At 39.1% G+C, this 14,905-nt stretch overlaps 1 protein-coding gene across 4 annotated transcripts in view; it reads left to right on the top strand.

Annotated features, from left to right (window-relative positions):
- The window catches only part of GK5 (glycerol kinase 5), an 87,737-nt gene extending 72,832 nt beyond the window's left edge, over positions 1 to 14,905 (top strand). For all 4 annotated transcript variants that reach the window (XM_021069569.2, XM_003483257.5, XM_021069567.2 and 1 more), the window contains 4 exons: positions 1,638 to 1,741; positions 4,297 to 4,356; positions 5,057 to 5,190; positions 8,553 to 14,905. In XM_021069569.2, the coding sequence (XP_020925228.1) occupies positions 1,638 to 1,741; positions 4,297 to 4,356; positions 5,057 to 5,190; positions 8,553 to 8,701 (447 nt within the window). In that variant the 3' untranslated portion in view covers positions 8,702 to 14,905. The remainder of the gene's footprint in view (positions 1 to 1,637; positions 1,742 to 4,296; positions 4,357 to 5,056; positions 5,191 to 8,552) is intronic.

The following is a 14,905-nucleotide window of genomic DNA, read 5'->3' as shown; positions in this document are numbered from 1 at the left end:
CTAGACCCTGGAGACACACCAGGAGACCATGTGAGAGTTTCACCTGTGATGCTAACCGTGTAGCAGGAAAGATGGAGTTTCAACAGTCACACAAATATATGTGGTTGTCAACTATGGCACAAGATATGATGGGAAGTTACAGGGTTCCATAAACATGAATACCAAGGGACCTGATCTAGTCTCTGGCATTAGAAATTTCCCCAGAGGAAGCTGAGACACAATTTATTTATTTATTTGACTTTCCTAGGGCTGCACCCGCAGCATATGGAGATTCCCAGGCTAGGGGGTCTAATCAGAGCTATAGCCGCCGGCCTATGCCACAGCTCATGGCAATGCCAGATCTGAGCTGCATCTGTGACCTACAGCACAGGTCACGGCAACGCTGGAGCCTTCACCCGCAGCAAGGCCAGGGATCAAACCCACATCCTCATGGATACTAGTCAGGTTCACTAACTGCTGAAACATGACAGGAACTTCTGAACCACGGTTGAGAAAGGGAGTAGGATTAAGTGCGAGGAAGCATGGTAGAAAGTATTCCAGGTAAAGAAGTGATGTGTCAGGGCCTGAAGCTAGAAGCTGCTTCAGGGGACCATCGTTTTGATGTAGGTGTTTTGGAACTGTTTTCTTGTGAGATGGCAAGGGACCTTTGTTTCATCTTCATCTCCCAGAGTCATCTTGCATTTCTGGGCATGCAGAGATGAATACAAATTTCATCTCAGGAATACATAATTCCAGCTCAAAATTACGGCCTTTTAAAGACAAATGTTAGGAATTTGCTCATGGTACAATAAGGATCCAGCGCTGTCGCCGCTGTGGCGTGGGTTAGATTCCTGGCCAGGAATTTCCACTTGCCATGGGCATGGTCAAAAAAAACCCCCACAGATATTAGGCTGGGTCATTTCTGATATTAGGCAATAACACTATTTAAGCTAAGAAAAAGAGTTTAGTTTGAAAGTCTGACAGCATATTGGGTGTAAGTTACAGCACTGAAAACACATTTTTTTTTGCATTATAGCTTTTTTTTTTTTTTACCTTAAGTCTAACCTAGTACCCTCAAAAAGTCACCCTACATAACAAACAGTTTCACTGTGAATACTTACGGTTGAAGAAAAGGAGAAACATTAGCATTGCTTTTCATTTTCTTCATATATAAAGCTAAGCATTTCCTAATCTGTTATTCTGGGCTTCAGTCCCTTTTCTTGGTGTGGGTACAGAAAATCCAACTCCTCAGTCCAATATCTGTGACTCAGCTTTGCTTAAATCTTGTCAAAAAGTTATTTGCAGGAGTTCCTGCCGTGGCACAACGGGATTGACAGTGTCTCTGGAGTGGCAGGGACGAGGGTTCAGTCCCTGGCATGGGGCAGTGAGTTAAGGATCTGGTGTTGTGGTGGAGGTTGCAGTTCTGGCTCAGATTCAGTCTCTGGCCTGGGAACTCCATATAACGTGAGTGGCCGAAAAAAGAAAAAAAATTATTTGCATAGCTAACATAATTTAGGGGCTACCGTTTATGTGAAAACTATCTCTAAGCATTCATTTTTTCTAAACGTGGTTATGTTTTTATTATATGTAACATATCTTCAAGTCTATAGATATAATTCGGAGCAATAACAATATATTCTTACTATCTCTTACTTTAGGCTCCATTAAATGACCCCTGCGCATGTGCCTCTTTTATGGGTTTGAAGCCTTCCACCACTAAATACCACCTTGTACGAGCAATATTGGAGTCAATAGCTTTCAGGTACCAAAATCTGCCCTAAACTCCCCCATCTCCATCCAGCATTGCTGTGTCCTTTTATTAATATATAGTAAACTAATTTTAAATTTTTTTCTTTTTCTTTTTTTGCCTTTTTTTTGGTTGTTGTTTGTTTGTCTCTTGCCATTTGTTGGGCTGCTCCCGCGGCTCATGGAAGTTCCCAGGCTAGGGATCAAATCGGAGCTGTTGACGCCAGCCTACACTAGAGCCACAGCAACGCGGGATCCGAGCTGCGTCTGCGACCTACAGCTCACGGCAACGCCGGATCGTTAACCCACTGAGCAAGGCCAGGGATGGAACCCACAACCTCATGGTTCCTAGTCGGATTCGTTAACCACTGCGACACAACGGGAACTCCTCTTTTTTTGCTTTTTAGGGCCACCTTGTGGCATATGGAGGTTCCCAGGCTAGGGGTTGAATCGGAGCTATGGCTGCCAGCCTGCACCACAGGCATAGCAATGCCAGATCCAAGCCACATCTGTGACCTACACCACAGCTCACAGCAACGCTGGATCCTTAACCTGCTGATCAAGGCCAGGAATCAAACCTTCAACGCCATGGTTCCTAGTCAGATTCGTTTCCACTGTGCTACTATGGGAAAATTTAAATTTCTTAATTTTATTTATATCTTTAGTTTAATTCATACTGCATATGATGTAATCTGTTAATATTGCCAATTTCCTTAACATCTTTTCCCCCATATTTAAATGTACCAGTACCACTTAGCTTTGATATCTGCAAACTGAATGATTTTTAAAATAGCCAATTTCTTTCTTTTTTTTTTCAGGGTCGCACCTGCAGCATATGGAGGTTCCCAGGCTAGGGGTCCAATCTGAGCTACAGCTGCTGGCCTACACCAGAGTCACAGCAACGCAGGATCCAAGCCACGTCTGTGACCTACACCACAGCTCACGGCAACACCAGATCCTTGACCCAGCAAGCAAGGCCAGCAATGGGAACTCCTAAAATAGCCAATTTCTTAAGAATAAAAGATTCAGGAGTTCCCGTCGTGGCTCAGTGGTTAACGAATCCAACTAGGAACCATGAGGTTTCTGGTTCGATTCCTGGCCTTGCTCAGCGGGTTAAGGATCCGGCTTTGCCGTGAGCTGTGGTGTAGGTTGCAGACGCAGCTTGGATATGCATTGCTGTGGTTCTGGTGTAGGCTGGCGGCTACACCTCCAATTCGACCTCTAGCCTGGGAACTCCATATGCCGAGGGAGCGGCCCAAGCAATGGCAGAAAGACAAAAAAAAAAAAAAAAAAAAAAAAAAGAATAAAAGATTCAGGAGTTCCTTTCGTGGCTCAGTGGTTAACAAATCCGACTAGGAACCGCAAGGTTGTGGGTTCGATCCCTGGCCTTACGCATTGGGTTGAGGATATGGCATTGGCATGAGCTGTGGTGTCGGTCACAGATGCGGTTCAGATCCTGCATTGCTATGTCTGTGGCGTAGGCTGGTGGCTACAGCTCCAATTCGACCCCTAGCCTAGTAACTTCCAGATGCTGTGGGTGCGGCCCTAAAGAGACAAAAAATAAAAATTTTAAAAAATATATTCAAAATTTGGGCTTCAGAAGTTTTTGTATTCTTGGAGTTCTCCTGTGGTGCAGTGGGTTAAGCATCTGAGTTAAGGATCCAGTGTTGTTACTATAACGGCTCTGGGAACTTCTATGTGCCACAGGCACAGCCAAAAAATACAAAGTTTTTGTATTCTTATTCATGAAAGAGGATTCTAGCTAATACTGCTTCTATTATACTCTAAGATTAATACATCAAAATTATTCTTTATCCATGTTTCCTGTGGTGGTCTTTTTATTATGGGGCAGATGTAGCTTATTCAAATTAAGAATGAAGCTGTTTGGAGTTCCCGTCGTGGCGCAGTGGTTAACGAATCCAACTAGGAACCATGAGGTTGCGGGTTCGGTCCCTGCCCTTGCTCAGTGGGTTAACGATCCGGCGTTGCCGTGAGCTGTGGTGTAGGTTGCAGACGCGGCTCGGATCCCATGTTGCTGTGGCTCTGGCATAGGCGGGGGGGGCTACAGTTCCGATTCAACTCCTAGCCTGGGAACCTCCACATGCCGCGGGAGCGGCCCAAGAAATAGCAACAACAACAACAACAACAACAACAAAAAAGAATGAAGCTGTCATGAATGGAAAAACTGGAACATTTGTAATGTTTAAAACAACATATTCTATGATTACAAAATCATGATTTCCTTCAATTGCAATTTATGGTATATCATCTTAATAGCTACCTAGGAATGGATATGTGCTTTAAATTTTTATTTGCAGGAATGGTAATAGATTAAATTTAGTCATTTTCTTTTGTATCAGGATGAAAAGCATAGAGCCCTGAGCCTCTTGTTTATTTGACCATCTGTTATTGACTTCCAATTAGCATAATGTGTTTCTTTAATATCTTTTGAATATTTTATAAGTAAATATCATATAAATAAAAGCACAGTTATTATTCTAAATTGGCAAAAATAGAGAACTATTATGATATGAATTGCCTCTCGATAGTTATCTTTTTTTTTTTACCTAGAAACAAGCAGTTATATGAGGTGATGCAGAAAGAGATCCATATTCCTATAACAAAAATCCGGTATGTAAACTTTGTTTCAAATAGATTAAATTAGAAATTAGACATAAGTAGTAATGCTACTAGTGTTTTCATCATTATGATTATTCAGGATTTGAAAAAGAAACGTATGCTTACCTTCTTTGCAACAAAATTCATGGTCATAGGAATTTGGAGAGGAAGGAAAGCTAATATTGCACTTGTGGGAGGATCTTAGCTCCCACATGTATTGTATAAAAATCTTTACTATCTCTTGAGAGTTCCCTGGTGGCTCAGCAGGTTAAGGGTCTGGCATTGTCAGTGCTGTGGTGTGGGTTTGATCCCTGGCCCAGGAATTCCCACATGCTGTGGGTATGGCAAAAAAAGCAAAACAAACAAAAAAAACAAACTTTAATGTCTCTTTTTTGGGTATGTGGCTATCATTTAAATGGGAGCATCAAATTTTTCATTGCTGGAATGTCCAAATTAATTGTTATATTAGATTAGTTCAATTGACCTATTTTGAATTAATCCCAGGACAAGCAGGGCAGGTGGGAAACTTGATGGCAGGAATAAGGAAAAATGTTTACAAATTACCTAGTAAGGTTCTCTATCTTCAAATCAATGCTAAGCGATATAATTTTGCGATTAAAAATTTGAAAATGTGTGGCTCTTTTAAAAAGAATTAATAATGGTGTTATGCTTTTGTTGCAGTAATTTATCTCCAGTATCTTGCTCCCCACAGGGCAGATGGAGGAGTTTGTAAGAACAGTTTTGTCATGCAGATGACTTCAGACCTGATCAATGAGACTATAGACAGACCTGTTCATGTTGATATGTCGTGCATTGGTGCAGCTTCTCTAGCGGGCCTTGCGGTTGGTATGTGTGGATTTTATAAAAACTAGAGCTGTCTTGCAAAACCATTTCTTACGGATAGTATGGCTCCTCCCAAATCACAAAATTATAGAGAGGGTCTAGAAAGCCTTGGTGTCCATTGCACTCCATACACATATGCATATGGCTCACAAAGTACTCCTGGGAACCTCTTCTCTTGGGGGGTCTGGTTCCTCTTCCATCCTTGCTGCTCTTCTTTAGTCACAAATATGAGGCCAGGAAAATTAATTCTCAGCTGCTCTGATCTTTAGCAAGGGAAAGTCTCTGGGTAAACTTTCTGATTAGGTAAGCTTCCCTCTAGCGTTAGAAGCCACTCCATTATTTTGTTTATTGAACATTTGCTGAGTCCCTGCGACATGACAGTCACTGCTGGGAGTAGAGTTAAATGACATAGTCCCTGCTAGGGGAGTCTCCAGTGGGAGCAGTCAGACAAGTCAACCAATTACTGTCAAGACTTTCACAGGGGACACAACATAGAGTTCAGGGTGTTTTTGTTTTTGTTTTTTCCTTCTTTTTAGAGCCCCATCCACAGTTTATGGAAGTTCCCGGGCTAGGGGTCAAATTGGAGCTGCCACTGCTGGCCTGTGCCACAGCCATAGCAATGTCAGCTCCCAGACACAGCTGCGACCTACACCACAGCTCACAGCAGCACCAGATCCGTTAACCCGATAAGTGAGGCCAGTGATTGAACCCACATCCTCGTGGATACTGGTCCAGTTCTTAACCCACTGAGTCATAACGGGAACTCCAGAGTTCAGTTTTGCAGGGATTAGCAGAGAAGCAGGTGAGGAGAGCATAGATCTGAGCTGTCTGATAGAGATGCAGCTGGTGTAGAGGTGCTGGCCCATTATGGTGCTGAGAGGGTGGGAGCAGGATGGGAGGCTGGAGAGGTACAGAGAGGTCCAGCTGTGGTGACCTCTCATGAAGAGGAGTCTAGACCTGATCTTAAATACATTGGAGAGCCACTGAAGGATTTGAAGCAGGAGAGGGACATGGATAGATCTCCTTTTGAACAGGTCACTTTGGCAATTAATGTTTTCACTCATTACTTGGGAGGGGTAACGAATGGATGTGAGGAGACCAATTATCTAGCTCCCTAGGAAGCAGCACGATGCTTGGGACACTGGGAGTATTTTTGTGTGTTCCCTTATGTAAGGGAGGAGTATTTGTACAAAACAGGATATCTTACTCTTGAGATATTATTTAGCAAATTAATGTTACAGATCCAAAAAGCATCAGATCTCGGTAAGTGCAACAAACTTTATTCTACTAAAAATCCATTAACTTTGAATAAAATTGAAGCAATCACTTTCATTTGTTCATTGATTGATGTTTGATTCATTCAGTAACTTGCCCTTAAATAATCCTTCCCATTTACAAATTTAAATTTCTTTGTATATTTCAACTCTTTTAACTTTAACATAGCTGCTTTTATTTTTAATAATGACACATGCCTAATCGAGCAAACTTAGAACTGTAACAAGGAAAATGTTTTCAAGTACTTAAACAACTCTTGAAAAATGAATAAATTAAACTTGGAGTTCCTGCTGTGGCGCAACAGGATCGGCAGTCTTGGGAGTGCTGGGTCACAGATTTGATCCCTGGCCCAGGACAGTGGGTTAAGGATCTGGCATTGCCTCAGCTGTGGCTTAGGTCACAGCTATGGCTAGAATCTAATCCCTGGCCTGGGAACTCCATATGATGAGGGGTGGCCAAAAATGAAAAAAAAAAAAAAGATTAACTTAAAATTATAGTAAGCTAAATGCTCATACACACTCTAATATTGTTTGTAAGATTATCAAATTCTTCTACACTTATCACCTTATAAAACTAAATATGTCAGATTCTCTTAAACATTTAATATACTTTCAATAACAAACACATGCAAGTTATTCTTACACATGCCACCGTAGCTTGAGTTGTATCTACTTCATTATATCTGTATTTAATTTCAAAACTTTTCCACACAAAGACACTTCACTAACTATAGAGAGGGGTTTTACCTTCTCAGAAAATCTGAAATTTCTGATTGGATTGCTTCTCTCTCAGAAATTTGAGACCTGAAAACTATGCAAATCCTCTGTATTTTCAAAATTCACTCAGAAACTGGGTCTATTCAATACATATTTAATAAACTGACTTTTAAATGTATATATGCTTTTAAGTGTAGATAATGAATTCTGGAAATAAGAATTTAAGAAGGTATTTATTTTCATGACTAGATTTATCTAATTGTAATATACTATCAAAAACTATTTTTATCTTTTAATAATTTCTATAAATTAGTATTTTTAAATATAGTCAGTCTAAAATGCTGACTTTGAAAGTAGAAAGTATGTGACCTGACATAAAATTTTAGAAGAAATTGTCAGCTTTATTAGTAAGAGAAAATGTGCTTTTTGAAGACTTGTCAAATATGTTAATGCCTCAAAGTAGATGAGATGTACTAAGTTTATTAAAAAGACATTGCTACAATTTCAGACTGCATATCATAGGATCACGGTAATAAATGTGTTTTCTTGCTCTTCTTCACCACAAATTACATGATTCCCTCCCTTCCCCCTTTTTAAGCCCAAACCCAAGGCCTATGGAGGTTCCCAGGCTGGGGGTCCAATCGGAGCTACAGCTGCTGGCCTGCGCCATAGCCACACCAGATCTGAGCTGGGTCTGTGACCTATACCACAGCTCACAGCAATGCCAGATCCCCAACCCACTGAGGGAGGCCAGGGATCAAACCCGCAACCTCATGGTTCCTAGTCGGATTCGCTTCTGCTGCGCCACGACGGGAACTCCTACATGATCCCCTTTGTAAAGAATAATATATGCCAGAACTACAATATTACCTCAAACTGGAATTTAAAAGCCTTGTATGAAATGCAATAGTTTGAAAAATAACTATTTATTACATTAATTCCCAACTTTGAATTTTATGCATATCCTAGGGAGTTGCTTCTTACCTCTAAGATACATGACAAAAATCTTAATTTACCTTTTTTTTTTAAATTATATAAAAAGAAGAGATACTATTTGTTACTTGGTTGGTTGGTTGGTTTTTCTTAATAGCAATTCATGAAATTAAATGACAGGATATACTTGTTCTAGAAATGATTTGGTGCCCCTGCACACAGACATAAAGCTGATAGGTAGAAACCAAAAGGTTTTTAAATACCTAATGTATTTATTCCCAGGGATAGTCAATGTAACAAAATTCAGAAGCAACAATATATTTTGAATTGTTTTAAAGTCATAACTGTTTACCTTTGCACCGGTTCATATAGATTTTGTAAATAAACTTTATGGACTTATTATTTGCTTTAAAACTTGAGAGTAAATTTTTTCATCTGTAGGGTTTTGGACTGACAAGGAGGAACTAAAGAAACTGAGGCAAAGTGATATTGTTTTCACGCCACAGAAGAAATGCCAAGAATATGAAATGAGCATGGGAAACTGGGTCAAAGCAGTAAAACGCTCCATGAATTGGTATAACAAGACATAACACTAATGGAAGGATGGAAACCACGGATGGCAGGTTGCTGTGATGTACAGATGAGACAAAGCTCAGGGACGACAATAACGACGATGACTGAGAGCAGATTTAAACTGAGCTTTGCAACCTGAGAGAAAAAGCACTGCTTTTTTGAAAACACAACAAAACAAAAAACCCCTCATTTAAAAAACAGCTAAACCTTGGTAAGATTGTAAGGCAACGATACCTCAGAACTTTTTTATCTTCTGTTTTGTAACAAATTCCAAAGGACCTTAGCCATTTCCAATCCTGTTTTAACAGTCACGGGTCCTCCTCCTTTTTATACTGGGACATTGTTTACTGTCTGAGTTAATAGTTCCAGGTCAGGCACCATTTGTGTTTTATTCCAAAATTATGTGATAAGTGTTTCCTTAATTCTTTAAAATTAGGTGGGCTATTCAAAATGCATATAACTAAAAAAGAAGGAATAACTGAGGAAATGTGGGATTTTGAAACATTAATGTTTTATATTTAAAGCCATACTTGTTCAATGTTCTATCCAAATATGAGCTCAGTGTCTCTTCTCAAATAGGCCCATTTGGTAGTCACTTCTTTCCTTTATTGGGCTTAAGGATGCTGCCTTAATTTTTCCTGGTTGGAGTTCCTGTCGTGGCACCTCCATATGCTGCGGGAGCGACCCAAAGAAATAGCAAAAAGACACACACACACACAAAAAAATTTTCCTTGTTTAACCAAAGTCTGAGCTTTTTTTTTTTTTTTTGGTCTTCTTAGGGCCACACCCGTGGCACATGGAAGTTCCCAGGCTAGGGGTCAACAAACAAATCTTTTTTGTTTGTTGAGATGCTAGTGTAAACATCTTTTGTTTTTATTTAAGTGCCTAACTGACAGCTTAATTTGAAGAAAGTGCCCAACATTATCAGTGACTTAAGCATTGCCTTCACTGGGGTATTTTCCTTGTCCAGGTATTTTTCTTTTTTCTTTCTTTTTGCTTTTTAGGGCTGCTCTTGTGACACATGGAAGTTCCCAGGCAAGGGGTCACATCAGAGCTGTAGCCACCGGCCCACACTGCAGCCACAGCAACGCCAGATCCAAGCTGTGTCTGCGACCTACACCATAGCTCATGGCAACGCTGGATCCTTAACCATGTGAGCGAGGCCAGGGATTGAACCTGCATCCTTATGGATGCTAGTCAGATTTGTTTCCACTGAGCCATGATGGGAACTCCTCAGGTATCTTTCTTACTTTGGTCCAATCTCCTCCTCTCTCTGAGATTCATGCAGAGGGGATACCTGATGGAGGCAATGAGTGTGTGTTCATGCTGGTGACCACTCCTTGGCTACTGAGCCAGAGACCCACAGAGAGGAGCTCAGAGAGGTCTACATTTTCAGACCCTCTTCCTGGAAACAAGACACGAGGAGTAAGAGTCGTGAGTAGCTTCAGGCCAGGGGTGAAACTGTCCTAAGACAAGTTGACCACCTCCCAACCTGTTCTCATGTTATTTGTCCCAGCCCTACTTGTGGGCTAGTTATCTTTTAGATTTGCAGCAGTAATGTATTTATTTCCCTCTTGGTCTGGCTTTATCACATAAAGTCCTACTGTTATAGACCTAGCTGTTAAATAATAATGTAATTAGCTGTTAGAGGGAGTTTTGCTGTTGCTATCGTATATGGTCATTTCAGGGACAGATAAAATAATAGATATTAGATTTGGAAATATTTTTGTTAAGTGGAGGTGTTTGGTTTACTGTCAGATGTCAGACCACCTTATTTGGATAATATCTTATTCTTTTCATTCTTTCTGTTTTTCATGCCCTTTTTACAAAGCTTAGTGGCCAATTAAAAGCTTTCTTATCTAAATCATATGAAAGCAGAGTTCTCATTGTAGCTCAGCGGAAACGAATCCGACTAGGAACCATGAGGTTGTGGGTTCAATTTTTGGTCTTGTTCAGTGGGTTAAGGATCCGGCATTGCCATGGGCTGTGGTGTAGGTCGCAGACGTGGCTCAGATCTGACCTTGCTGTGGCTCTGGCGTAGGCTGGCGGCTGCAGCTCCAATTGGACCCCTAGCCTGGGAACCTCCACATGCCACAGGTGTGGCCCTAAAAAGACAGGAGGAAGAAAAAATAAAATAAAATAAAATAAATCCTATGAAAGCTGCTCTGTTTTACTATTTCTTATAGATTCTGCTCCTCAGTGGGTATAATTTCTATAGGAAATAACTGTCTTGTTGTATTAGGATATACTAAATGGTAATATTAATACCTAAAAGTTTATTAGTTCATTCATTTTTCCACATTCTTCTTTCCCATCATAAAACCACAAAATAAAAGAGAAATATCTTTTAGCTAATGTGGGAAAATAACTTTGAATATCTTTCACTGGAATTTTGCATCTCCTCAGAAGTCAGTGGCTATTTTCTTCTGTTAGTCAAGAAGTTAATGTTTTATTTTTAATATTTCTGGATTTTTTAAAGTAACACAGTTTATTAAATCTTTTGTCAATTTTGACCTAAATCAGAAATGTGACCACATTTACTTTGTGGTTGTAGAAACGGTTGATTATCGAAATCATTTGAGCAAAAAAACAAAAAATTGTCCTGTCTTTCAAGTTTATTGTTCATGTGTATGCTAATAATTGAAGTTTAAAAAAACTTTGTGCTAATATTTCTCAGCATGTTTTATTTTCTCACTGTATATCTATCAAGTATCTTTAAGAGGTCCGTAGATAGGTTATCAAGGAGGAGAGTCTTCCTGCACAATCCTTCTTAAGTGGTACTAAATGATTTTATACTATGGACTTCCTGATTTTTAAATTTTTTTACATCCAGACATGACATGGTTTCTCAGCCTCAGCGTCATTGACACTTGAGAACAGATAACTCTTTGTTTTGAGGTACTCTGTGTTATAGAATGTTTAGCAGATCCCTGACCTCTGCTCACTAGCATCCTTCAACTTACGGTGGTCGAAAATGTCTCCAACAACAAGGACCTACTGTATAACACAGGGAACTATATTCAATATCCTGTAATAAACCAGCATGGGAAAAAAGTCTCCAAACATTGCCAAATGTCCCCTGGGAGGTAAAATCGCCCCCAGTAGAGACCACCGATACAGGCTGTTGGAAGAAAATTAAAGACTCAATGAATATAGAGTGTCTGTCATACTCCTTTTCTGTCTGCCTCATTTTCACCTTAGGAAATGGTTGTTAGCAAAAAGAAGTGGTGGTGGTATCTTAAAATAAATAGAGTTTCTACTTTGCTGGTTAATGAGGATTAAAAAAAATCTCATGTTGTAATTATCTTCTGTTATTTTTATCTACTCACCCCCATCCCCATGTCTGCATCCTCTGTGGTCTTAATGAGCAGGTTCATGACTTCTGTATAGGATTAATGCAGCCTGCAGATCATCTTGGATTTGATCTTCTTTGTTTCCTTTTCGTCTCTGAACAAAGGAGCTGATCATTCTTATATCTGCCTCTGTGCAAGCTTCCACCAAACTAGAAGTTCCCCGAAAGCAGAAACCATGTCTCCACAGAACTTAACTCTGTGCCTTCATATTTATGGGATGAATTTTTACTTTGTGTTTATATAAGTGCAACTTTTTTTGGATATACATTTTTTCCTGGATGTTATTTATGTTTATTGATAGAGGGCAGCTTATATTTGTTGCAGTAAAATAGGTTTTGCTGGATTTAGAAGGACAGCTTTGTTATCAGAGAATTCTCACACTATTTATTTTAAAATTCTTTGTATATTTGTATATTTGCATATCTGTTTGTGTAAAGATACACATCCATAAACACACATGTTAACTACAGTTTAACCAAAACCCTTCTCTTCAGAGGTTTTGTGTTTTGGACCACAGATGGCTAACAGATATGGCTAACAGATTGAATCTCAACACCAAACACTCTCAGGGTAGAGGGAGGAGACTTCAGAAGTAGCCCCTTCTGCTAGGCAATTATTCTAAGGACCAGTCTTAAATTAAAAATAATCTAGGCGATCCTGCTGTGGGATCAGCAGCGTCCTGGAAGTGCTGGGACGGGAGTTTGATCCCCCGCCTGGAACAGTGGGTTAAGGATCCAGCATTGCTGCAGCTGTGGCTTAGGTCTCGAGTACAGTTCACATCTGATCCTTGGCCAGAGAACTCTATATACCGGGTGGCCAAAAATGAAAATAAATAAATAAATGAATAATCTAGCTCAGGAGTTTGGCAAGAATTTTAAAATTCTTTGAGGGGAGACATAGCTGGACCCTGAGGTTCCTTAACTTCCAGTGATTCTAGATCATCCCAGAGATAGCCTAGAAGGTTTGAGTCTACCCCTAGAGGATTCTGAATCCTTTTGGAAATTTTATATCATGTTTCTCCATTAAAATTAAAAGCCCTAGACACACCCTGGACCTATCTGATCCCAGAGTCATCATCTTGAGTGCCCAAAGCCAGATCACCTGGTTCAAACTAGCCTAAATGCATAACCCCAGGAAAGTCAATAGACTATCAAGAATCATGTTGGGTTTTTTTTTCTCCAGGTTTGGATCCTCATAGCTATAAATATTTTGGCATCAGCATCTATTCTGAGTCACTGGCTATTTTGTCACCATATTCCCATGGGACTCTTGTCCCTAGAATGATGCAGGAATGATCTTGGGAATACAAACCATAGAGGCAGGAACCTGCAGAATCAGATGTTTCTGAAATTCTCTGTTAATTCTATTTCTAATGTCTTTCCTTCCACTTTGCATTAAATTTGGCTTATTGAAATGAAATAGCTATATCTGTAGAGATATCTCTATTATTTAGAAAATAAATAAGGTTTCCAATTTAAATGAGCCATATCTTTACAAGAAACTGCCAAACTGTTTTCTAGAGTAGCTGTACCATTTTACATTCCCACCAGCAACATATGAATGATCCAGTTTCTCTGCATTCTCACCAGCATTGATGTTATCCTCATTTTTCACTTTGGCCACTGTGATAAATGTATGGCTTTCTCATTGAGGATTTAGTTCGCTTTTCTTAATTAATAATGATGCTGATCTTTTCATGGGCTCTTTTGCCATCTGTTTATCCTCCAGTGACATGTTTGTCTGTTTGCTAATTGGGTTGTTTGCTAAATGAGCCATATCTTTAAAGAGTATCTTTTTTAAAAACTCTAAAAAAAGTCAGCCCAGTGACTTAAGTCATTAAGTAGCATTTTCGAATCCTTCTGGGCAAAATGTATATAGCATTTGAACATGATTTTGTAATGTACTGAGCAGAAGAGCTCTCGCATTCCTTCTGTACTCATTATATAGTGCAGGACGAATACTGGATAATAGCAAAAAAGTTTCAAAGATACTTTTACTTCAAACATTAAGCAAAGCGAACAAATATATGTTTTGTACATAGCTATCATAATGCCTCTGATACTTTTTATTTAAAATAACGTGATTTGTATAAATGTTTCAGAGTGATTCTGTGGAAAATTAATTCAAAAACTTAGTTTGTATAAGACAGCTGATGCAGATTCCAGTTTGTATGCATCAGAAAATTTATAATCTTATTTCTCTGATGTTCTTTACAAATTTCAGCTTTATTAAATAGTCACTGAGAAGCTCATAAATTATTGTTCAGATCTATAAACTCTAAGATGCAGAATAAAAGGAATATTTTTCATGTGTATGTGAATTTCCCCCTTTTTGTCTATTTTAACTTTTGGATTTGTTTTTGGATTTTACCTGGAAATTCTCATTTAATGCTATGTCCTGTTTTGGTTTGTGCACATTAAGAACATCACAGAGAAATAAGCCTATGTTAATTGCCATTGTAACTCTCAAGATAAATTTGGGTTTGTGTTTCCCTTTTAACTGGAATTTAAAAAATGAGGCTTAATATGTTTTGAGAAAGAAGGTTTTCTTCTGTCTCTTTAGATCCTGTTTAAGCATATTCTATATTCTACATTCTTGCACAAAGGAAATCACTAGAGAAAAGAGTTTAGTTGTTTTCAGTGGCAAGATGATATAATCTGCTGTGAAAATATATTGTATATTTAAATGTGTAGCAAATTTTTTAATAACTGGAGGAAACAATTTCAAACACTAATACGATGGAATTAACCTGGCAGTTGTTAAAAATCCGTTGTGAAAATTATCATTAAAATCATTTGGGAAATTTCAGTGAAACAGTGGATGATTGATCTAGTGATACAAATGGTGTATTAAAGCCATTTTGATGTA

This window comes from Sus scrofa, chromosome 13, assembly GCF_054392235.1.
Source record: "Sus scrofa isolate SSC_HxYL_T2T_F1_AM1 chromosome 13, Sscrofa_HxYL_maternal_Yorkshire_Landrace_v2.0, whole genome shotgun sequence".
Taxonomy (NCBI): Eukaryota; Metazoa; Chordata; class Mammalia; order Artiodactyla; family Suidae; genus Sus; species Sus scrofa.
Note: the sequence above shows the minus strand (reverse complement) of the source record. Positions and strands in the feature narration are given on the sequence as shown.